Below are 25,103 nucleotides of genomic sequence, written 5' to 3'. Positions count from 1 at the left end.
TAAAATCTCCTAACAACCATCCCTTTCTCTGCCTTCTCTTAACCAACTAATCTTGGGACTTCCCTCTCCGACTCCCCCTTTATCTGGCTTTTCCAGTAGTTTTTATGAAGGACCAAGACCTCTTTAGGTCTGTGAGAGAAGCAGGAGAAACTTGCCAGTAAGAAAAAAGGGGGGTGATGGTGGCAATGAAAATTCACACTTATTTAGCAAACAGCAGTACTGTCAACAGAATACACATACAGTTAGAAGAATTCATCCCCTGCCCCAAAACAAGCAAGCAACCCTTCTTTAGTGGAAAGGTTTTCTTTGAAGGGAGGAAAATTTTAAATTTTAAAACTCAAAAGAAGCTGACTTGAGAAATAAATTGGGTGGGGAAATTCCTGTTTCTCTATCACCTTTCTCTCTCTGTCCACAGAGATTTTAAAAATAACTAAAAAGTTACAATGGAAAATTCCCAGTAATAATTAAAAGGGTGCACAGAAATATTTGAAACCAAAACAATTATGTGCACACAAAGCATCAGAAACTATGTACAAAACCACAAAGGTTTTGTCCATACTTAAGAGTCCTTGCCTGATTAACTGTATAGCATAGTTGCAAAAAAAAGATCCTGAACGTTTTTCAAGAGTGAAATTAAAATGCAGCATTGTGTGTGTTCGGAATCAATGTAAAAGCAAATGTGTGCAATTGGGGAAACCACAGGGAGGGTGGAGGTCCTGTTTCCTCCCAGGAGATTCCTTGAGAGGCCCCACAGAGGCTTCTCCCTGCCTTTTCCGGTTACATTTTGCAGGCTTGGGTTTGTAAGTGGAAAATGGTTCTCGAGAAGAGGCAAAAAAATCTTGAACACCCAGGTCTTATCTAGAAAAGTTCGTATGTAGAGGCGTTCTTAGGTAGAGGTGCCACCGTACTGCCTAAATTTGTTGTAAGTTTGAACTATGTTGTATGCTGCTTTGAATCAATATGCTTCAGCAATATATAAATCCAATAAATAAAGATGACATTTTAAAAAAATACTAAGATTAAAACACAGAATTTATAAAAATATTCATACATTATTATTTTGTTCACCCAACTGGCAGTGCCTTTTCCCTGAATGTTAACACAGATTTAACTTCTAGCTCTCTTTATTGATCAACTCTGCAGTTCATTGATATTGCAGATTCTTGATGGATTATTTAAAAAAAAAAAAGATGCCTGGTACCTAAACTATCCTCTGTATCACTTTTCAAAAAGAAACCTTCAGCTAATTGTGGTTTTCTTGACAAAACTGAATGTTAAAAAATGGGAGACCAGTCAAATCAGGTACACTGTCTGGATCATAAGTCAAACGATATCAAGCTTTGGAATTTATCTTCTGTAAAATGTTCAAATTTTTAAAAAGTTGGTCCATTGAAGCTATTGAGCAAAAGGATTAGCATGAATTGTCACATCTTTAATATGGACATCATTCAAGGGGCGGAATGTCTTTTCATTTACGGGCAGCTTCTCCAGCTCATCAAGGGTATCCAAGCCATCAATTACCCTGCACAGAGAAATAAATAATAATAATAATAATAATAATTACCTTGCATAAAAAAGCACATGCCCTCTCTCATCTTCATTAAAAACTGTCATAGGTATAAATGCTTATTTACAAATAGGCTGCCTTGATGCCTGTGAGCAATGACAAAAAGTCTGTGGGAGAGAAGGCAGAATGGTGAGATAACTTTCTGTCATGCTTTCCTACCATCTAAGAAATTCTCTACTAACTCAGCTATTGCTTTTTAGTATACAGTCTTCCAAGGAAAACACTAAAAAAAAATCACTAATGATTTCAGTTTTTCAAGAAAGTCTATGTGGCACACACACATTGTTGTAAATAATTGTTATATAATGAGCTTTAATTTCTAGAATCTCCAGGGAACATGACCATTGCTGTGGTTTCTGGGAGTTGCACATACCGGTATATCTAGAAAACACCCTAGTTGGGAAAAGTTAGGCTAAAGTTAGGTTGCTTAACAAGTAGCAGAGGAGATATCTTAAATAATTTTTGGTGCCATAAATCATGCCATCTCTACCCTATTAGATCTCTATGGTATATAATTTTGTATTTTATTCCATAGCATTGGATTACTTACTTCCCAAAGACAGTATATTTCATGTCGAGATGTGGCTGTTTGCCATAAGTGACAAAGAACTGAGAACCATTTGTATTCGGACCATTGTTTGCCATGGAAACAACTCCGCGGACACTGTGCTAAAAATTAATCAGGAAATTAGAACACATGTATTCTGGTAAATATTTTTTATTTCTAACTTTTTTGTTTTGACTTAAGGTAGTTTGCAGAATAAAACTCTAAATAGGCAAAGGCTTGACAAATCTCTGGGCTGATTTGCTAAATTCAGACTTTTCTAAACTTGAAACTATAAGGTTCCTTACTGTTTTCTGCTACCACATCCTCTAGTAATTTGTCAGTGCACATGTTCCAAAAATGCATGAAACTAAATAAAAGAAGAATTTATTTGAACTAACTTTGACAATGTTTCTTTTTATTCTGGCCATCCCAGGTAAGTGATTTTGAACAAACCTAGATTTTGCATTATGACTCAGCTAGGAAAAAGACACTGTTGGATCTACCTAAAACATTATCAATCCTATCTCCTAACTGTATTCATGCTCCAAACTTAACTCCATCTCCAAATACCTTCCTTCCTCAGAGGGAATGGGAATGAAGAGACCAATATGATGGTCTTTGATAGTTAAATTCATAGTTACAATATGCTCAGGTAATCTTTAAAAAACAAATGTACAACTTGAACAAGGAACAAAAAATAAAATCACCTTTAAGTATTCACTATATTCATCTTCAAACTTTCTGCCCCAAATACTGATGCCTCCTTTCCCAGAACCTAATGTAATCAGAAAGAGATGGGGCCAGAGAGAAGGGGAAGGAAAAGATACATGAATCAAGCGGGCTCCAAAATCAAGGCACAAAGACAATAGCACAAATTTCTCCATAAATCCAGGTACCTTCCTCTCCAGCCCAAAAATTGTATCTTCCTCAATTTCACCCCAAAAGAAGTAATAAATAAAACAGAAATTTTCTCACATTTTTGCTGCAGTTTCTAAAAAACACAATAGATGCTAATTATTTTCTAGCTTAGGGGTTGGTAACCAGTGGTGCTGGAGCGATATGCAGCTCTTTAGGTCACCCGCTGTGGCTCCCTGTCCCAATATCTCAGGGACCGCCTTCTGCCGCACGAATCCCAGCGACCGGTTAGGTCCCACAGAGTTGGCCTTCTCCGGGTCCCGTCGACGAAACAGTGTCGTCTGGCGGGGCCCAGGGGAAGAGCCTTCTCTGTGGCGGCCCCGGCCCTCTAGAACCAACTCCCCCCAGAAATCACAACTGCCCCCACCCTCCTTGCCTTTCACAAACTCCTAAAAACCCACCTCTGCCGTCAGGCATGGGGAAATTGATTCCCCGGGCAATATTCTATCCCAAAGTTCAGTGCCTAAGAACCTATGATTACAACACGGGCCGTTTCATTTTATGTATGGTTTGTTTGGGATGCATGACTGTTTTTTACAATAAGGGCTTTAAACCGTTTTTTGACCATTACATTTGTACTGTGTATTGTTGTTGTAAGCCGCTCCGAGTCTCCGGAGAGGTGTGGCATACAAATCTAATAATAATAATAATAATAATAATCATCATCATCATCATCTTTTTTTTTTTATATATATATTTTTTAATTGATTTTTAACAATTTAAAATCACACAACATAAAACAGTGCGTTGTGAATTGTGAGTTGTGCCCACCACCCCGACATACACACATTCCCCACCACCAAATTGGGGGTATTTCTTGTATAATCCACTTAACCCAAGAGCAATATATCTGTTTACATATTATAGAGTGATTCCAGTTTATTTCTTGTAGCTTGGTCTCGGATTCTGCTCGTCATATATCGTCTTACCTTGTCCCACCGTCCCATCAGCTGTTCCAACTCAGTTTCATTATCCAAATTTATCCTTTTTTCCATAATTTCAAATTGAATATGGTCCACCATGTACCTATACCAATTTTGCATTGTCCATTTTGTCGCATCCTTCCAACCCAAAACTATTACTGCCTGAGCGCTTTCTATTGCTGCTTTTTTTATTTCTCTAAATTCTCCCATCGCATTACTTTTTACTAGTACTGCCATTTCCTTAGTGATTGTCCATTGTATATTTAACATTCTATTGATATCCTCTTTCACTTTTTGCCAAAATTCCTGCACTATCGGGCATTCCCAAAACATATGCATAAACACTCCTTTATCTTGACAACTATGCCAACAATTCCCCCTGACATTCTGCTGAAAATGTGCAAACTGAACGGGAGTGAAATACGGCCGAGACTGATTCTCTAGTACTAGTTGAGGAACACAGCCATCCCTGGCAGAGGCTTTCCTTCTGGCGACCCTCCTGGCTGGCTGTGGCGGGGCCTAGAGGATGCACATGCACAGGGAGACCCTCAAGTGAGGGCCAAAGCACAGCAAAGGCCCGTGCAGAGGGCGGGTGGCTGCTTGCTTAAGGAGGCTCTTTGTACACAGCTTCTCTCATGCCCTAAGGATCAGGCCATTGCCTTGCCATGTCCCATCCCCCTCCCCTCGCATCTCTTCTGACAAGTGGGGAGGGCGTGAGCTCCAGCCCAAAATGGCAGGAAGCGAAGGCTGCCTTTACTCCGGTGACCCTCCTTCTCCTCTCATGCGGGAGGGAGGAAGGGACGGCAAGGCAATGGCTGGATCCTTAGGGCAGGAGAGAAGCAGCCCTGTAGCTGCCTTCACGCCACATTTGCACGTAAGGCAACCTTCATTTCCTACCTCTTCGGGCTGGCACTCATGCCCTCTCCACTCAGCCAAAGAGCTTCAGGGCGGGGGCACGGGACGGGATGCAGCAAAGCAATGGCCTTAGGGAAGGAGAGAAGCTGTGTCCCAAGACCCTCCTTAAGTGAGCAGCCACCCGCCCTCCACATGCGCTTTTGCTACACTTTGGCGCTCGCTTGAGGTGGGTCTCCCCACAAGCGCCACAGCCAGCCAGGGAGTCGAGAGAGGGGGAGGAGGGTTGCCTGAAGAGAAGTCTCCGCTGGAGGTGGCAATCATTTCTCAGCACAGAGAGAGAGAAGGGGAGAAAGGGAGAAAGAGATGGGAGAAAGAGATGAAGGAGGGATGGAGAGGGAGATATGTGGGGGGGGGGGAAGGAAGGGGGAGAGAGGGAAAAGAGAGATACCTGTTTCTCATAGAAAACTTAAAACCGAAAACCCTGGGTAGGTGTAGCTGGGGGTGCGGTGTCAAGTAACTTGGTGGGAGTGACATCGAGTTGGCCACACCCACCCAGGTTTTGTTACTCGGGGTGTTTTGTTTTCTCTGGGGAACAAATCCAAATGGCTCTTTGAGTTTTTAAGGTTGCCAACCTCTGCTCTAGCTGCTCAAACCTCAGGCAAGCCTTAGGACCTCTTAAATCTCAGAAGCTTATGACTTTAAGATGTCTGCGTGCATTTATTTTTTTTAGATCTGCTGAATATACCTATCTATACAAGGAACATGGCCATTTAGAGAGGTATTCCCCTCCCTTTTTTAAAAAAATGAATTAAAAAATAACTACAGAGGGGTCTTTGGTACTCTGAACCTGGGTGTTTTCTTGCAGATCAGTTGGGCAGGAAATGGGATTTGCTTTGTTTACATTCTAGTGGCTCCCTCTGTTGGTGTTGGTGAGGTTGATTCTTTGGTTGGGCTGTTAACTATTAGCGCGTTTAACACTTCCTTGATTTGAAGTGCTACTTAATGTTGGTCTGATGTTAGTACAGATGTTAATCTCTGCTCATCTGGGTATTAAAATGGTATTTGGCAAATCAGTATGCAAAATTTACATAGTAAATACATGAAATTACAATTATTCTCATTTTTTCTAATAAAATGCTTTTCTTAACAGTAAAGCAGCCTTGTTTTTAGGAGAATGGCACAGTATTTCATAATTTTCATAAAAGGAATTACCAGTTGGGTCTCCCGTCTGAACCATAAAGCCTTTGATATTTCGATGAAAAGTACAACCATTGTAGTAATTACTGGCACAGAGAGCCAGAAAATTCTAAGGAAAGAACCAGAAAGTCAGCTGAAAAACAAGCCATGATACAAAATATTTTATACTCATTCCAAAGACATCTGTATAGATAATAGCCATGATCAAATGCCATGCTTAAAAGGAGCTCAATGAAATCTGAATACGCCGCTCCTTCTCTCTCTTGCAAAGCCCTCACTAATTGTTAATGAAAAGTCAAACAAATCAGTTCTTAAATGTATTTTTACAGCTGTGTCATTTAAATAAATAATAGTTAATAATAGAATGCAAATAAAAATGTGAACTAAAATGGATGAAAATGCTCAATGCAGAACTGTAAAATGTCAGAAATAGTAAGCTTATCTGGTGTTTTATTTATTTTGTCAAAAACTGACTGTATAGATGTAAAAGAATTGGGCAGTTAACTTACAAATCGCAGCAGAATGCCTATTAATATATGAAAATGGTTAGTACCTTCTAAATCTTTGGAAATTATCGTTCCTAAAATTTTCAAGCAGCATGGCCAATAAATTGGGCCTAAGAATTCTGATTTTAGCCGCATCAGATTAAAAATATATAGGGTTGGGATGAACTTAAGGAAGATCAACAAAGCAAATCTACCATAGTTTGTTGTCTTATAAATTGTCTTAGCATTTTGTTTATAAAATCTGAATTGTTCCTCAATTAAAAGGTATCTTTTATTTTCATGACTTACCTCACAAGCTTTTGGTGTCCGTTCACAGAATAACTCAATTTTAACATCTCCAACATCAGTGTGCAATGTGACAGCCTGGAGAAGGAATTGAACTATATTATTTTTTTTGCATTACAGTAGATAAAAAAAACCCAGTCAAATGTACTACAGCAATTCAATTAAATAATTGACTGTAAAAGGAAATACAGTGTATATGTACCTCTCATAAACTAATTTCTAATAGATAATAGAGCTCCAGTCCAACAAATTTGGGTGTGCATAAGTGCACCAGTGTGCCTTCCGTCCTCTGTCCTGATGTTTCTCTCTTACTAGTATGATGTACTGTATATAAACATTGTTATATCTTTCTATATCACCAATACGTACTTAACAAAACAAACAAACAAACAAATAAATAAAATTCTTAAGAGTACCTTGTTGGAGAAAGTTAACTTAAATACCATATTTCCCCCAAAATAAGACATCTCCTGATAATAAGCCCAATTGGGCTTTTTGAGTGCATGGCAATAAGGCCAAACGCTTATTTCAGAGTTCAAAAAAATGTAAGACAGGGTCTTATATACGGGAAAACACGGTACCAGTTAATAGTCTTTTTGAAGAGAATACACTGCCATCAATTTTCTGCATTTTAAACGTCAGGCTCAGAATGGGTGTGTACAATAGGCTGAACCCAGCTCTAGTTATCTTTAGAGCTGCATTGCTAAAATCATCCAGGCAAGTCACTACTACAATTACAATTTTCCACCATCCTCCTCTCAGCAAGGCTAATTCGAGATCCAACACCCATAAGATGTAAATCAAGCTTTATACTGATTTTCAAAAAGGCACAAGGCATGGGTATTCATTGATTTCAGTGTTAGCAGCCCAAAGAATATGGATACTGGATTGCTGATGAAGTCTAGCTAAAAACGCCTTTGGAAGACATTTCATCCAAGATCTGGCCGTCTTCTTCCCCAAACCCCAAAATCTTTAACTGTCTAGAGTAAAGTGTCTAGCCAGCAGTTTGGTAGATCGAATCTCAATAGGCTCAAGATTGACTCAGCCTTCCCTCCTTCCAAGGTCGGTAAAATGAGGACCCATATTGTTGAGGGCAATATGCTTACTTTCTGTAAACAGTTTAGAAAGGGCTGTAAAGCACCGTGAAGTCTAAATGCTATTGCTATTTGTAAGAGGTACATAAGGGGCGCACATAAGCACCTCATTGTGTCTACCGTCCCTATCCTACTGTCCCGATAGTCCTAATTTGCCTGTATCTACTTGGGTTATGTTATGTTATGCTACCGCCCAGACAGGGGGGGCACAACAAAGTGGGGTAGCAAAAATGAAGCTCCACCCTATAACACCCAATTTGCACCGAAAGATGTTGGAAAAAAAATGCAGGGCATCCTGCATAAGCCACGCCCACAGTGTGGTAGTAAATATTTTGGTAGCCCTTCACTGTTAGGTGTATACCAATACCTGCTATCTTGTAGATGTTTGACTAAGTAAGCAAATAAGTAAGTAAATAAATAAATTCTTTCAAAATTTCCTATGTCCAAAAATGCCAAGTCGACCGGCTCTATAGTGAAATTGTATATGGACGCCAAGCAACTGCGAGATCTAGAGGTCCCTTTTGTACGCTGTACTGAAGGTCTTGAAGCCGCAAACCTTACCATCTTCGGCGGTTAGCGGGTGGAAAGCAAGACGCCTGTGTCTGAAGGAGTCCCGACAAGCAGCAGTGCTGAAGCCAGCGGAGAAACAGCACATGGCCAAGAAACCCAGATGGAGCAGAGCGGCTTCTCTGCTAAAAAAAAAAGCTTTGGAAATTTCTTCGCTGCTCCCGTCTGCCGGGTCTTCTGGCCCGCGAGGAAGGCGCGGAAAAGACCACACGTTTCACGCGCAAGGCCTTCCCACAGTATCTCTTTGCATTCAGGCCCCGCCTGCGGATCCGCCGTGCTCGGCCTTCCTCCCACCACGAAGCGCCGGGTTCCGCCTCCGCCGGGTGGTTGAGGGGAAAAGGAGGTGTTTAGGTCTGTGCTGTGACCGACCGACCGGCCGGCCGCTTGCCTAAATGCACACGTGTAGGAGAGGAGTTGTGAGGACGTGGTTCACACGTAGTAGGGTTACTCCAGGACGGAGAGAATGAAGTGACTCATTTCAAGAATCTGAGGAAAGCTTGGTTGTTTAGGTAAGGAGGCAGCAGCAAGTTGGAGGGCGGCCTCCGCATTGCAAACGTCGTGCTCTTTTTTTTTGGTGGGGGGGGGGGAGAATCTTCTTAAAACAAGGAAAGCTTATCTGGGAGAAAATGCCCATTGCTTAGAGTCGTGCAATCCTTCCAGGAACTAAAACATATGGCAGGGTTTAATATACACTGCTCTAAAAAAATAAAGGGAACACTTAAACAACACAATATAAGTCCAAGTAAATCAAACTTCTGTGAAATCAAACTGTCCACTTAGGAAGCAACGCTGATTGACAATCCATTTCACATGCTGTTGTGCACATTCAACCTTGTACAGAACAAAGTATTCAATGAGAATATTTCATTCATTCAGATCTAGGATGTGTTAAATAAAGTGTTCCTTTTTTCCCCCCAATAAGTAAAGGAGTTGAGAAAGTTTTTTTTTCTCCCTGCTTTTCTCTCAGTGATTGCCGTGACAAGAGGAATGTTACTTTGTATTTTGTGATGTTACTTGTCTTTTATTTCAGGTATTGGTTCACATAAACCAATGCATATCGGTGGTAATAGAGTAAATAGACCCCATTGAAATGAATGAAGGGGGGCAGCAAGGAAGAACTAATGGTGTTCATATTTATTTTGGCAACCTTTGCATTTGAGTTGATTCTCTGTTAGGCAAGATACTCAAATTTAAAGCAGATCTTGTCTTGAATAACCACATGTTCACCTTTCTATCGTTCTCTTGGGTTTGACTGCAACTTTCCTGGTCTGATATATTTCAAACAATAATTTGAAAGAGCCAAATAATTCTAGAGATGTGATCTTTCTGACTCTTTAACTTTAAAAGCTGGTTTTATTCATCATCTTTTTAAAAAGTTTGCTCTTCGGAAATCAAACTTTACTTCTCCATTGGGGTACTAGGATTTTTCTTTCTGAATATATGATGATATTGCAATAATATGAAACCATACAAACGCAGCGCAGTGACTGTGGTGTACCATGTTACCATAAAGCAAACAATTAGGGGTCTGTAGAGTGGGTCTGGGTGTTTAGGTCAGGCCAGGGGTCTGTAGAGTGGGTCTGGGTGTTTAGGTCAGGCCAGGGTCTGGGTCTTTACAGTATTGGGTAGAACTGAGTTAATTATATTAGTCCGGCCCTCTAAAACCATTCCAATTTCTTATACGGTCCTATGACAAAATTAATTGCCCACCCCTGACTTAGACAGATACAGAATACTCTAAGACACCCTAAGGAGGAGATTACACCACAACCCCCCAAATGACAGAGCAAGCTGCTACATATAAATATGCAGCAAATCCCACTTTTGTGCTCTTATTAAGAGGTTGCTAATATTTACTTGCACCAATAATGTTACTGAGTCAGGTAAATCTCTGCAAGCGAACAACCAAGCTCAGAGAGCAATAGAACTCCTGGGCACTGATATTCTCTTATTATATTGCACTTTCTGTTCCTTTTGGCAATGTTTTTGCTTTTGAGTTTTCTAGGAATCTGAATGCCGCTCTCCCATTTGAAGCTGATTACACGACCTTTTTTGCAAGCTCCATCCTTGATTGTTCAGCCTTTGCGCTTCGCCATGGATCTGAAAGACCTTGTTTCTTCCTTAAACAATTTTGCTTCGCTTACCCTGGCTGAAAGTTGGGATAATGTGGGGCTCTTGGTTGAGCCAAGTCCTCCTCATATTGTCAATACCCTTTTTCTCACCAATGATTTAACTGAGGACGTGATGCAGGAAGCCCTAGAAAAGAAAGCAAACCTCATTCTTTCTTATCATCCACCCATTTTCCACCCACTGAAACGTATAACATGGAAAACATGGAAGGAACGTCTGATAATCCAAGCCTTGGAAAATAGAGTTGGCATTTATTCTCCTCACACAACATATGATGCTATACCTAATGGAGTCAATGACTGGCTAGCTACAGGACTGGGTGAGGCATTCTTGTTAGTAATGATTATTTATTAGATTTGTATGCCGCTGATATTATATGTAAAATAAGAATCTATGAGCACAAGCCAAACACAAAGTAAATAATAACATTTTATGTTTTATTATTATTATCATCAATTTTGTGTTTGGCTTGTGTTTTATGCTTTAAAATACTACGCTTGTATGCTTGCTAGCATTTTATATTATACGTTTTTGTTGAAATGTGTTAGCAGGATATGTTAAATAACTAAAAACCTTGGTTGCTGTTTAGGGGGGAAAGGGAAGTAAAACACAGAATGGATATTATTTTAAACAATGACAAAATACTAGACTGAAGTATATATTCATGCCCAACTATATTTGTAGGGAGCTGCTCTCTCCCCATCTTGAAGTGCCATCCTATCAGCCACACTATGTAGACCAGGCCATGAAATCAGCTCTATAGAAAGGCTAAAAAAAGTTAATTGTTTTGAACTATAATTACAGAATTGTGCTGTGTCTTACCTCTTTCTTATACTCCGGTGAATGTCTGTCTCAAATACCTTCAAATGTTACCTGAACATTCTTAAATTAAAAAGCCCTTTAGTTCTTTTTGCCTAGCCCAGTGTTTTTCAACCAGTGTGCCGTGGCACACTAGTGTGCCGCGAGACATGGTCAGGTGTGCCGCGAAGCTCAGAAAGAAAGAAAGCAAGAGAGAAAGAAAGCAAGAGAGAGAGAAAGCAAGAGAGAGAAAGAAAGTAAGAGAGAGAAAGAGCGAGCGAGAGAGAAAGAGAACAAGAGAGAAAAAACAAGACAGAGAGAGAAAGAGAGGGAGAAAGAGAGGGAGAAAGAAAGCAAGAGAGAGAAGGAAATAGGGAGGGAAGGAGAGAGAGAGAAAGACAGGGATGTAGAGAGGGAGAGAGAAAGAGAGAAAAAGAGAGGAAGGAAGAGAAAGAAAGGGATGGAGAGAGAGAAAGAAAGAGGAAGGAAGGGAGAGAAAGAGGGAGGGAGAAAGAAATAGAGCGAAGGGGAGGAAGAGAGAGAGAGAATTTTCTTGTCCAAACTTTTTTTAGCCCCCCCCCCCCCCCCCCGCTCCATGTGCCCCAGGGTTTCGTAAATGTAAAAAATGTGCCACGGCTCAAAAAAGGTTGAAAATCACTGGCCTAGCCAACAGATCCTGCATATCTCTGTCAAATCCATCTTCCTTCCTCTATATACATATTTATTACGACATTGAATTGCCTTACATTTCTTTCCATTAATGAACAGTGAGCTTGATTGTAGCTTTAAATAGTTGCTTAAAAATTATAATTTTGTCTTAAGAAAGCATATTCTATATAGAGCTGGTACTTGAAAATGGAAAACGTATATGATAACTTTCCTCTGTTTCAATATTCTACGCACAAATAGTATGCACATATATAAAATGGCCAAACATTGAGAATTTACTCTGTAGGTGAATGATACAATATGGATGATCAGGAATTCTGAGCAAAAATTAGGAGGTTGCTACAGGAATTAAAGATCTCTGTCCCTCCTCTACCATTTCCTTGCAAGTATAATTTAAAAACAACTGGAGTTAAATAATTTTTCCATTCTGCAATAGTTTCAGGACTATAATTGCTGTAATGTAGTTTGATGGTTGGCAAGGTAAAACCTGGACAAGAATGTTGTGCAAATTATTTAATTGGCTCTGCTTTTTCTCAGGTGCTTGCACTTCGGTTCCTCTGAAACCAGCTACCGCTTCCACTTACCCTGTAGGTGGGCCTTTCCGGATTGAATTCAGTGTATCCTCTGCAGAAAGTGTGGAAACGGTTTTATCCCAAGTCCAGGCAGTGCCAGGGGTGTCACTCATCGCAACTCAACCTGCCAGGTATTGCTAGAAACCACCCTAGTTATTTTCTTTGACTGACAAGTTTCAGTGTGGTAAAAGAGCAAGTTCTTTATCTGTGACTTGACAATAGTTTTGAGATGGTATAAAAAGAAAGTAGTACATGTTATTAACTTGCTAAAAGGTTCTGTACTTTAAATCCTTCGACATACAGAAAATATCTGATAATACCTTTAAAAGCTTGCAAAGACATTCTAATTTAATCCAGCAATTTTATTCTATTTCAGAAATATCAAACTAATAAGTTTTGATAACAGATTTTTACTTTAAGATCATACTTCCAAGAAACCAATGTTTTTTCCAAGTATTAGATGTACATCTGATAAGACGTGCTACTTTGTATTACATTTCAAGCCAAATAAATTTATTGAGAGTTAGGAACATATTTAGGACTACCATAACTAATATGGTTTATCCTGCCATGCCATAAACAAAGAACCAAACTCTTCCCATGCCAGACTCTTTATTTCTCTAGCCAAATATTGTCTAATCTGATAGGAATGGCTCTCTACAATTAGTCAAAAATACCAAACATTACATTTGCAACCACAGTTGTAAAAAGCACAGCGATACACTTTGGTCCTACATTTTTGGTTGGTGGGTCATGTTTTTAATTAATTATATACTGCATGTATTATTTTTATAAATAAATAAAGACAGAAAACCTAGATAGAATTCCTTCCTCCTCCCATTTTCCCCACAACAATTCTATGAAGTGGGTTGGACTGGGAAAGAATGATTGGCCCAAAGTAGCCGACCAGTTTTCATGCCTAGAACTTAAAATCTCCTAACTTCTAGCCTGCTTCATTAGGCAGTATACTAAACTGGCTCTCACTGATAAAATGTCCAGTTCCCTGTCTGTGATCTTAGTGCTGAAGTGGAACAGGACACATAAGCAAAGGCTTCCGATACATATATTAAACACCAGAAAACCCAGGAAGGAGCTCCATGGTCTCTAAGGACCATGCTTATGAGTTTGACCCACTACCTTACTCATCATGCATTCATCTCCAAGAACGTGGCCTTTCTCCCCCCAGAAGTGCCCCACTCTTCCAGTTCCATGTAAGTTGAAGACATAAATAGATGGAAATGAGAACAGCATTATCTGCCTTAGTATTTTATCCTTGTTCAAATCTATGAATGTTATTAACCAGTATTTTCATAGAACTGCCAGATGACTTGACAGGTGGCATAAGTCCTGCTTAAACTTACTTGCCAAAGGTTGTGAATGACCCCGGAGGGATGGGGGTGGCTTGTGCATGATTACTAAAGACAATACATTTTGTGATCCACTCATGTGAGAAAACTGGAGGTAACATTTATATATTTACTGGCAGCATATTGTAAAAGTTTTTAAAACTAATATTTGTGTTCCAAATTTTCAAGGATTGAAGGAGAAGAACAAACACGTGTCAGCTTGAACTGTTCTCGGCTAGCTTTATTGCAAGTGGGGGCCTTGCTTTCCCAGAAGAGCCTGCTATATCAAACGACAGAAATCATATCACTACAGAAGGTAAACCACAGATTAATAAATAAAAATTTAGTTTCATAGAGAGAGTGTTTAGGATGGATTGTTGACGTGTAACTATTAAATCTGAGATTTAATATTTACATGTCAACAATCCATCCTAAACATGTTTAGTGTCTTTCAAAAAGGGCTTGATCCCAACTAAATTTGCAAAAGAGTGACAGCTATATGCAATACAGTAAGTAAGTAACCTCTACTTACAAACTTAATTCGTTCGGTGAGCAGGTTCTTAAGTAGAAAAGTTTGTAAAAAGCAATTTTTCCCATAGCAATCAATGTAAAAGCAAATAATGCGTGTGATTGGGGACTACAGGGAGGGTGGAGGCCCTGTTTCCTCCCAGGAGATTCCTAGAGAAGCCCCCATGGAGGCTTCTCCCCACCTTTTCCGACCCTGTTTCCTCCCAGGAGATTCCTAGCGAGGCCCCATGGTGCCTTCTTCCCGCCTTTTCCGGCCCTGTTTTCTCCCAGGAGATTCCCTAGAGAGGCCACACAGAGGCTTCTCCCTGCCTTTTCTGGTTACAGTTTCGGAGGCTCAGGTTTGTAAGTAGAAAATGGTTCTTGAGAAGAGGCAAAAAAATCTTGAACACCCGGTTCTTATCTAGAAAAGTTCGTAAGTAGAGGCATTCTTAGGTAGAGGTACCACTGTAGTTGTTTGTGCAACTGATAGCTACATGCATGTCAAGGACTAATTATGAAGTATATTGTGGTGCTTTAGTACATCTTCCGGTATTTAGGAAAGTAGACTCATTTAAATTTATCTTTCTTATTACAGTAAGATAACTGCCAGAATACCTTCATTGTAACTATTTCATTTTTTGGCTTCTTTTCAGCCTCTGCTTGCCGATACTGGAATAGGACGTTTATGCACATTGCACGAACCGGCCTGTGTTTCTCTCTTGATTGAACGATTGAAAAGTCACTTAAAATTGTCTCATCTTCGTCTAGCTCTTGGAGCAGGAAAATCACTGGGTATATATTTAGTTTCCCATTTTTATGTTGGCAGTGGAGTTTTGCTATTTGCTACTTAACCATTTGTTGTTCATTTTGTGAGCTGATGCTCCCTAGGGCAAGAAAAAGATATATCTACTGTATTTCAAATTGATTTGTTTGACTGATGTTTAGGAGTGTACACAACCCTTGAGTTTTCAAGGGCATGTACAGAGGAAACATGGGATTCCAGCAGATATCCAGGAGATATGAGTAATTATTCAGTCATACAAAAACAGATGCATAAAAGTTCAATTAGTGTATACACATTCAAATCAGTCAATATCTCTCAATACAGTAATAATATTACAAGCCTGTCTTTCTTTGTCTTACATATCAGACATATACCACAGCTCACAAATACTGTACATCAAACCATCATAGAACACACAGAGCTTACTACATAGTGGTAGTGAATCAGTAGAAAAGAACAGAGAGATCAGAGAGAATCATGCTCTCTGGCTCCCTCTTATGGCAATTTGCAACACTACCTATAGCTTTAAGTTATAGAACTTCAATACATAAATATTAACTTGTTTATATACAGTATTCCAAATCCAATTGTCTTGCACAGAGTATTAACAACTGATACATTCAGAGGAGCAACGTATAAAAACACCCTACAGTATTTACCACTGACTGTTCTAGGATAAATATTGCTCTACATTGAATAAAAATAGCCTGGAATTAAAAAATATTTCGGTTCAGCCAAACCAAAAAAACAGCACAACTGGTAGTCATTTAAATAACTTGGATTGTGGAGAGGAACATTATTTGAAAATTTAGCATAGTCAAAATGTTTGGAAAGGACATCTTTAGTTAGACTAAAAACAGCAAGTGTTCCTTTTCATAGAGTGTGAAAAAAGCAATCTACATCCATCATACTTCAAAGTCTCATTTGATCATATTGTGTTGCAATCTATAAGATTCTATCTTATATTGCCTACTTTTACCTGACATTAACTCACAGAGTTTTGCTCTGTCTAAATTAGAATTACTGTATTTTTCAGAGTTGGGGGAAGAAAATGGAGGGGGGAGGATTCTGCCTACCAAGCTTCCCTGAACCCTCCAAAACAGCAAAAGTGCAAAAAACAGCACAACTGGCAAACCGGGAAGTGCATTTTCCAAACTTCCATTTTGTCCGTTGGGCGTTTTTTTGCACTGGGGGCATCAAGAACCTTCCCTGAACCCTCCAGTACAAAAATCAGCACAACAGGCAAACTGCAAGTGCATTTTCTAAACTTCTGGTTTGCCCATTCGGCATTTTTTTGCACTCTGGGGCTTTAGGGAAATTTCCTTGAAGTGTCTGGAGGGGGAAAAGGCCTTCCCCAAGGCCGAAAATCAGCTGGACAGCGTGCGCATGTTGACATAAGGCAACATCTCACGTGGTCTCCGATATGCCTCCGTGTGCCACCTGTGGCAGGCTTGCCATAGGTTCGCCATCACGGTCATGTATTACAATCTCCAAACTGTCATCCATTTCCCATCCACTTTTTATCATTTCAGGGAAAACACAAAACCTGCAGCACTAACTATGCTAATTATTCTTTTTGTAGAGTCCTCAGTGAAGGTGGTTGCTCTTTGTGCTGGTTCAGGAGCAAGTATTTTACAAGACACAGAAAGTGATCTCTATGTGACTGGTGAGAAGCTTTTTAAGGATTTTGAAACAGCTGTCTTCTAAAACCTATTTTCTTGCAGATCAGAAATACCATTTTCTGTTAACATTGTAGAACGTATTCACTAGCTAAGTTTATCTAAATAAATGTTAATATCCCCCTTCTGCAATAACCTTTATCCACTATTTATATAAAATATGAAGAACCTGCTTTGCTGGAAATAACCCAAATTTATAAACTTAAGTACAGTAATGCAAATAACTTAAACACAGAGATCTGGATCTGGAAAAAATTCCTGAAAGCCTCTTAGGTATTTTTGCATATTTAAGAATGTAAATATTCATTCATTTGAAGTCTTTTATCTACTTCCGCAGTTCTGGGGATAGTTTTACTTAAGAATCGTAAACAAGTAACCTTGCTTGAATGCTCCATTCCAAAATACTTTTATCTTTGCATTGTAGGAGAGATGTCCCATCATGAGGTACTCAGTGCTGTTTCCAGAGGGATCTCTGTGATTTTGTGTGAGCACAGCAACACTGAACGCGGCTTTTTGTTAAAACTGCAACAAAAGCTGACTGTGCATCTTATGAAAAAGATCAATATCATAGTTTCTGAAAGAGATAGAGACCCCCTTCAAGTTGTGTAAAAGAAGCAAACCTTGAGAAATAGTGTAAGTGTATATGCTTCAGAGACTTAACAAAATCATTGGCAAAAATATGCTTTGATTCCTAAAATGTTAACAATAAAAAAATGTTAACAAAATGAGTAAATGGCTGATTTAAAAAATGACTTTATTGTAGTTAATAAAAGTACATTTGAATGCTTTATTTTTTTTACATTTTGAAAGTATCAAGTTGGAGGAAAGCTTATGTAGTTTCCAATTAGCAGTATTCTCTCACTGAATATTCTTTGTCCATTCATATTTAGTCTGTCTCAGAGTCATTTTACTCTCTCCAACTACAGTGATCCCTCGAGTTTCGCGATCTCGATCTTCGCAAAACGCTATATCACGATTTTTCCACCCGATGACGTCACTCTCTTCCTTCCTTTCTCATCTTTCTTTCTCTCTCTTTCTCTATCTTGCTTCTTCCTCTCTCACACTCTCTTCCTCCCTCTCTCATCTTTCTTTCCTTCTCTCTCTTTCTCTATCTCTCCCCCTCTTGCTGGCGGGCGGGCGAGCGGGGGCATCAGCGAGGAGCCGGGGTTTCCCCTTTGCGTGGGCGGCTGGGAAACCCCGATCTTCGTCTGCTCGCTGCTGCTGCGCCGAGCAGATCAGCTGCTGGGCGGCCGAAGGAACCTTCCCTGGGTCTTCCTGGGTCTTCCCCCTCTTGCTGGCGGGCGGGCGAGCGGCAGGCATCAGTGAGGAGCCGGGGTTTCCCCTTTGCGTGGGTGGCCGGGAAGACCCAGGGAAGGTTCCTTTGGCCGCCCAGCAGCTGATCTGCTCGGTAGCGCAGCAGCAGCGAGGAGCCGAATCGGGGTTTCCCCGCACGCAAAGGGGAAACCCCGATTCGGCTCCTCGCTGCTGCTGCGCTACCGAGCAGATCAGCTGCTGGGCGGCCGAAGGAACCTTCCCTGGGTCTTCCCGGCCGCCCACGCAAAGGGGAAACCCCGGCTCCTCGCTGATGCCAGCCGCTCGCCCGCTCGCCAGCAAGAAGGGGAAGACCCAGGGAAGGTTCCTTCGGCTGCCCAGCAGCTGATCTGCTCGGTAGCGCAGCAGCAGCGAGGAGCCGAATCAGGGTTTCCCCTTTGCGTGGGCGGCAGGGAACGCAAACTCCACCATCTACGCATGCGCGACCATAGAAAAAAGGGCGCGCAAGCGCAGATGGTGTTTTTACTTCCGCAACCCTACATCGCGAAAAATCGATTATCGCGAGGGGTCTTGGAACGGAACCCTCGCGATAATAGAGGGATCACTGTATTTGTCTTTTTTTCCTTCCCTGTGGTCAATTTTGCTGGTCCCTTGATCCTGGGAACTTATCAGGCAAATCAATATTTATTATCCTAATTACTAATTGTATTTTCTTTATAATGATACTCATTTTTAACCCCAGATTTGAACCTATTTGTCATCAATTTAATTTAATTTTGTCAAGTACGTATTTGATAATATACATAACATTATTTGAACACGAGTACAAATAAAAGGGAACATTTAGACTGGAACGATAGGCGCGCTTATATACCCCCCTTAGTGACCTATTAGGAATGGGGTGAAATCAACAGTAGACAGTCTAAGGTTAAAGTTTTGGGGATTTGGGGATGAAACCACAGTCAGGTACTGAATTCCAGGCATTAACTACTCATGCTGAAATTGCATTTTCTGCAATCGAGTTTGGAGCAGTTCACTTTGAATTTGTATTTGTTGCGTGCATGTGTATTATGACTTCAATACTTGCTCCTGAACCAGCACAAAGAGCAACTACCTTCACTGAAGTAGTTGTTGACAGGTAAGATGTTGTAGCAGATAATTTTATGAACTACCCTTAGGTTATGCTGAGACATAGTTCTAAGTTTTCTAAGCCCAGAATTAGAAGTCTGGTGGTGTATGATATTCTGATGCGAGCAGAGGAGTATAGGACTCTTTCATAAAGGATCTCTGGACACACTCAATTGTATTAACGTCTGAAAGACGACATGGGTCCCAGACAGATGAGCTTTATTCAAGAATTGGTCTAGCAAATGTTTTGTATGCGCTGGTTAATAGTGTAATATTATCGGAAAAGAAGCTACGTAAAATTAGGTTTATAACTCTTAGTGCCTTTTTGGCTATGTTGTTACAATGGGCTTTGGCACTTAGGTCATTAGATATGAGTATTCCAAGGCATTTTACAGAGTGAGAGTCATCTTCAAGGTCGAGTCCATTCAGCTTGTATTTGGTGTTGTGATTCTTTTTGCCGATGTGTAGGACAGAATTGATTGAGATTTGTAGTTCTCAGTTGTTCGACCATTATCTCACAAAGTTGAACTCTTTTTGAAGGGTAAAAGTGTTGTCAGTGGTGTTAAAAACTTCACATCATCAGTGAAAGGAACACTGTTGCTTATGTGATCACAAAGGTCATTAATGTAAAGCATCAAGAGTGTTGGTCATAGTATGCTGCCTTGGAGACTGCACTGTTAACAGGTGCAGGATTTGATTGGGCAATCCCTATTTTGACCAGTTGTCTGTTTGACAGGAACACAGATATCCAATTATGTAGGGTGTCCACAGATGCTGCATGATTTTAGTTTCAGAAGTAGTTTGTCATGTACCATTGAGTCAAAGGCTACACAGATCTATGTAAATTACGTCTATTGTTTTGCCCTGATCAAGTTTTGAAATCCATGTTTTTGCAGTGTAGAAGTTGTAGATTAGAATTTGGTTAGAAACCAAATTGCATGTTAGAAAGTAGGTTGTTTGTATGTTTATTTTCAGCTAAAGTTCTCAGTATTTAAAAAATAGTCAAAAAAGTCAAAAAGGCAAAGAAATAGTTATATGGTATAAAAGAACCATAAAAAGGACACAATTGCATGTTTATTTTTATTCTGACAGCTTTTAAACAATAATTAGGTAAGAAAAACAGGTTAAATAAGCCTATTTGCAGTTTTTATGGATATGGGGGGAAATCTTTTGTTCCCAATTAAGGCTAATTTTTAAATAAACGATGATATCCATATCTCTGGTATCAATGGTTTATTTCGCTGAAGTCCAAACAATTTCCTAATCCAATCCTTCCATCTCACATGGCACATATTTGAATATCAATAATGGTCTGCCTATGATGTATTAAAAATATACCAGTTAATAGCTGAATTCAGCTATTAATTACGTGTATTATCAAACACAAGTTCTCCAGTTCAATCCTTATTTCCGGAAGATTTATGAACAGAAGGCACAGTAATATCAGTAGATGTTATTTTCTTGGTCTACAATAATATAGACTGGCAAAGGGAGGAACCCGAGAAGCTAAAAAGTGGCTTGCTTATACAGTATCACATTTCATTATTACAGGTAGATTAGACTCCTGAGATCTGCAAAATGGCCACACCTTAGGATAAAATCCAACAATTCTTGATAGAATTGCCCTTGAAATATGTAAGCCTTCAAACATCATTATCTTTTTGCAAATAGTCAGCCAATATTCCAGCATCCATAGGAATTAATAAATATTCCACTCCATCAACACCCTGAAAATAAATTGAGAATAAGTTTAGAAATATAAAAATGATTTTTTAAAAACTTATTCCCTTAGTCCCGAACCAACAGGCCACTTGAATGGTTGGCCAGTGTGCGCTTGTGCACCCTTCACTCGCACCAGTATTGTGGCATTGTACGTGTGCTAGCAATGCAACTGGCATTGTGCAGGTGTGCTAATATTATGCAGATGCTAACTTCATCATGAGCACAACTCCCCCCCCCCACTCACACCAGCATTTCAGCAGTGTACAGGCACTTGTGTCTCGAGCATTGCTGCGGCACTTGCAGCCCCATTCGTGTGCGCACATGCACATATAACACACCCACACACATACACACCGAAAGGTTGGGGAACTCTGTTCTAGTACATAATTCAGTATTTTGTGAATAGTACAGTAAACATATCCTTGTGTTTTAGTCTGTATAAATGAGTAACATTATTTGGCTTCTGTCAATACCCTAATCACAAAAAAACATGGCATTTTATCTTCATTAGGAAAATCTAAAATGTGATATTCTCCTGGCATTTATCAATGTAACCATAATAATTCAACCTGGATTCTTTCTCAAGCATAGTTACTTAAGATGCAGGTTTACAACTAACACAAAGATTCTGCTCACTTACCCTCTTAGTCCGAATGAGCTTGTGATCCCTGAATTCTGTGAGCTGAGCTCTAAGGGTTAGGTCACTATTGACCAAGAAGGCCTCCCGACAGCGCTGATACAAATCTTGGAAAGAAAGGCCTAGTAAGAGAAGCAAAAGAGGTTTAATATCAAGCATAAAAAACAAACTTGTTCAAATGGACAACTCTCATTTCACACCAAGAACCACCATCTAATCCTGTAATGATGAACCTATGGCACATGTGCCACAGGCGGCATGTCGAGCCAGATCTGAAGGCACGTGAGGCATTGCTCTAAGTCAGCTCCAGCATACATGTGCGCACTGGCCAGCTGATTTTCGGCATTTCAAAAAGGGGGGAGGCTCTTTTCAAGTTCCCCAGGCTTCAGGAAAGCCTCTGGAGTCCATGGATTGCAAAAAACGGACCCAAGGAGCCTACAGGAAGTGTGTTTCCAAACTTTTAGTAGGCCCGTTGGTCCTATTTTTCACAAACCACAGGCTCTGAGACTTTCCAAAAGCTTAGGGAGGGTGAAAAATGGCCTAACAGGCCTACAGAAGTTTGGAGGCTACAGTGAGGCCTGCACACATGCACAGGGGGCAGCGGGGGGGGGGAATCATGTGCGCATGTGCAGGGGGAGCATTGCATTATAAGTGTGGGCACAGACATGCGCCCTTTTGGCACCTGAGCAAAAAAAGGTTTGCTATCACTGATTTAATCTAATCTGTAGAATTTGATTGCTAGTGGTGAAGGTATTTTTCCCCTAAAACTTTCAATAAGAAATGTACATATTAACTATTGTACATAACATTAGTTTAAAACTACAGTAGAAAAATGCCCAAGACAAAGCAAGCCACCTGGGTTCAAGCACAGAGTATCTCAACACAGAGTACTGATCAGTTTAGGACAACTTGCCACAGCCAACTCAGCCTAGGACAACTTGCTATGGAACAAATCAATTTGCCACGGAACAATTCAACATTATGTATGTATGTATGTATGTATGTATGCATGCATGCATGCATGCATTCATTCATTCATTCATTCATTCATTCATTCATTCATTTATTTGCCGCTCACTCCAAAAGGACTCTGAGCGGCTAACAATCGGAATAAATACAACAACAATAAAAACAGTTTAAATCTAATAATAAAAATCAATAATAATAACAATATTAAAAAAACATACTTTCAGCCTAATTCCAGGCCTGCCGGAAAAGCCAGGTCTTAACCGCTTCCCAGAAGACCGGTAGGGTGGAGAAAAAGCAGATTTCTGGAAGCAGTTGGTTCCAAAAGGTTGGAGCCACCACAGAGAAGGCTCTTCCCCGGGATCCCGCCAGCTGACATTGTTTGGCAGACGGGACCTGGCGAAGGCCAACTCTGTGGGCTCTTACTGGTCGCAGCAAGATATGAGGGAGGAGGCAGTACCGTAAATAGTCTGGTCCTGAGCCATTTAGGGCTTTAAAGGTGATAACCAACACCTTGAATTGCGTTTGGGGACGAACTGGCAACCAATTAAGCACGTGTAAAGTATTCATTGAATTCACTGTTTCATGCGCTTACTTTTATTATTGGTGACTGTGTTTTAATTGAAATTATTTTAACTCCTGTATCTGGAATTATTTTATTTTATTATTATTAGCCATTATTCAATTGAAATTAATATTTTGGCTGTGATGAATTGTTGGCTGTGATGAATTGGCCCATTTCTGGTCTGTCCACATATATAATGTCAATTTGTATGTGTTCATTCTTTTTTATATTCTGATTTTATCATCAGATCAAACAAAGATAGGTTTGTAAAATCAAAAATTTACAAATAAGAATTGCAAAGCCCTTTTATTCTATATTGTAATTTGGATATAATGGAAGTTATTGTTCGATCAGAATTATGAAAAATATTGTAAGCTACATCATAACTTGAGGCTATGTCTGCATTAATCCACTGGTTGGCTGCCTACATTATTCTAAGCTACGATACAATTAGTTCTTGACCTAACTCAACATAAGAACATAGTCATGGTTCAGAATTATCTATAGATTTTGCATGCACTCCACCATCATTTGATACTCATTTTATAGATATGTAGATACTTGACCAAAAGGTTATAAAATAATTCATTATTTTCACAAACAAAAACAGTATGCATCATAATCTATCAATGAGAAACATCATTGGAATTTCCCTACATTTACACTCAAAGGCCTAGATGACCATAGAAACCTAGAATAGAATAGAAAGCAATGGAATGGAATATAATAGTTCTTCTATTCTGGATGACCATAGAAACCATTACAGCATGACTTGGCTGTTTGGTGAATTGAAGAAGTGGAACATAATGAAAGGAGGAAAATTAAATTCCAACCACTTCGCAAACAGCTATTTGAGTAAGCTAATGTGAGCAAAATGTTAAAAGGAACTCTGCATAGTGACAGTCATCTTCACCATTTAAATTGTGTTCCTCATAGTGATGTGCTCAGAAAAACCTTACAATCTAAATATATATATATATATTATTTTATTATTATTAGCTATTATTCCATTGAATATAATATATATATATATAATATATATATATCAAATGTTTTTAGCTGAAATTTTAAAATTAAGGGAGACTAGGATGGTACCATTTCGGCCTTGTTCTGGCCTCATCAGCTAGCCACACCCTTACTGGGATTCGATCTGGCAGCTTCTGCCTTGTAAGGCAGAGAATTAACAGTTGAGCCACCAGACCTGATCCCTCCAGCTCTGTACCAGGGAGGGGCTATATGTTTTTTATGTCGGATCACCCTGGTATATTGAAGGAATGTCACAGCTCCTTTTTGCCTCTAGGCCCAACCCAGGACCATTTCAAGGCAGTTAATTTATTCATAGCCGACAACTATATTCTGTATGTATCAAATGTTTTTAGCTGAAATTTTAAAATTAATATATATATATATATATATCTCCATTAGCCTAAGCCCTGAATTGGTTCTGACTACAAAGCCTCAGACTGCTCTTAAATATTTTCCAGTATATATCCTAGGCTACTGATAGTTTAGTTTAGTTTTCTCTACCAAACTCTTGTCTTGACAACACTGCTTTAGTTTGAACTCCAGGAAACAAATTACAAGCGTTACATGTTTACCTAAATATGAGGGATTATCCTTATTCTCCAATTGATACTCTACCAAGAGTCTAAAGATACCCCTGGAAAGAGATACAACCAGGTTAATACAGTATAGTTAAATACAGCAAGAACCATACATCCACATTGACTCTTTGTTTAGTGACTAAACACAATTAGAAAACATTTGCAAATATGACAGTAATTTAAAAATTCATTTTCCGACCTATATGCGCTTTTACAACCAAATATCATTCACCTGAACAAACTCAAACCTGAATGAAAGTAACAATGG

General features: G+C 39.6%; 3 protein-coding genes across 9 annotated transcripts in view; 1 reads left to right on the top strand and 2 right to left on the bottom strand.

Moving 5' to 3' along the window:
• Positions 1–1,014: 1,014 nt before the first annotated feature.
• PPIL3 (peptidylprolyl isomerase like 3) lies at positions 1,015–8,768 on the bottom strand. Its single transcript, XM_070732077.1, has 6 exons — positions 8,451–8,768; positions 6,799–6,873; positions 6,020–6,113; positions 2,822–2,889; positions 2,118–2,236; positions 1,015–1,522 (listed from the first exon to the last, which is right to left on the bottom strand). The coding sequence occupies exons 1-6, from the start codon at positions 8,451–8,453 to the stop codon at positions 1,396–1,398; spliced, it is 486 nt and encodes a 161-aa protein (XP_070588178.1). The 5' UTR covers positions 8,454–8,768; the 3' UTR covers positions 1,015–1,395.
• Positions 8,458–17,674, top strand: NIF3L1 (NGG1 interacting factor 3 like 1). 2 transcript variants are annotated; one of them, XM_070732075.1, is made up of 7 exons: positions 8,458–8,965; positions 10,454–10,905; positions 12,591–12,756; positions 14,161–14,287; positions 15,132–15,270; positions 16,845–16,928; positions 17,366–17,674. In XM_070732075.1, exons 2-7 carry the CDS (start codon positions 10,470–10,472, stop codon positions 17,548–17,550), a joined length of 1,137 nt encoding a protein of 378 aa, XP_070588176.1. In that variant the 5' UTR covers positions 8,458–8,965; positions 10,454–10,469; the 3' UTR covers positions 17,551–17,674. The 2 variants fall into 2 exon arrangements, with proteins under 2 accessions (XP_070588176.1, XP_070588177.1); XM_070732076.1 differs by having other exon boundaries at positions 8,752–8,965; positions 10,462–10,905.
• Positions 17,675–20,407: 2,733 nt separating this feature from the next.
• The window catches only part of ORC2 (origin recognition complex subunit 2), a 37,511-nt gene continuing 32,815 nt past the window's right edge, over positions 20,408–25,103 (bottom strand). For all 6 annotated transcript variants that reach the window (XM_070732067.1, XM_070732071.1, XM_070732066.1 and 3 more), the window contains 3 exons: positions 24,830–24,891; positions 21,704–21,822; positions 20,408–21,068 (listed from right to left, as the gene is read on the bottom strand). In XM_070732067.1, coding sequence (XP_070588168.1) covers positions 20,985–21,068; positions 21,704–21,822; positions 24,830–24,891 — 265 coding nt within the window. In that variant the 3' untranslated portion in view covers positions 20,408–20,984. The remainder of the gene's footprint in view (positions 21,069–21,703; positions 21,823–24,829; positions 24,892–25,103) is intronic.

This window comes from Erythrolamprus reginae, chromosome 1, assembly GCF_031021105.1.
Source record: "Erythrolamprus reginae isolate rEryReg1 chromosome 1, rEryReg1.hap1, whole genome shotgun sequence".
Taxonomy (NCBI): domain Eukaryota; kingdom Metazoa; phylum Chordata; class Lepidosauria; order Squamata; family Dipsadidae; genus Erythrolamprus; species Erythrolamprus reginae.
This window is presented reverse-complemented; position numbering and strand designations above follow the sequence as displayed.

Excerpts from the sequence above, each read along its gene's own strand:
- PPIL3 (XM_070732077.1), bottom strand. Across the intron at positions 6,114-6,798 it reads GGACACCAAAAGCTTGTGAG|AATTTTCTGGCTCTCTGTGC; the intron begins GTAAGTCATGAA and ends TTCTTTCCTTAG. Across the intron at positions 2,237-2,821 it reads AATATAGTGAATACTTAAAG|CACAGTGTCCGCGGAGTTGT; the intron begins GTGATTTTATTT and ends ATTAATTTTTAG.
- NIF3L1 (XM_070732075.1), top strand. The coding sequence starts at position 10,470 with ATGCCGCTCTCCCATTTGAAGCTGATTACACGACCTTTTTTGCAAGCT. Across the intron at positions 14,288-15,131 it reads AAATCATATCACTACAGAAG|CCTCTGCTTGCCGATACTGG; the intron begins GTAAACCACAGA and ends GCTTCTTTTCAG. Across the intron at positions 15,271-16,844 it reads TGGAGCAGGAAAATCACTGG|AGTCCTCAGTGAAGGTGGTT; the intron begins GTATATATTTAG and ends TTCTTTTTGTAG.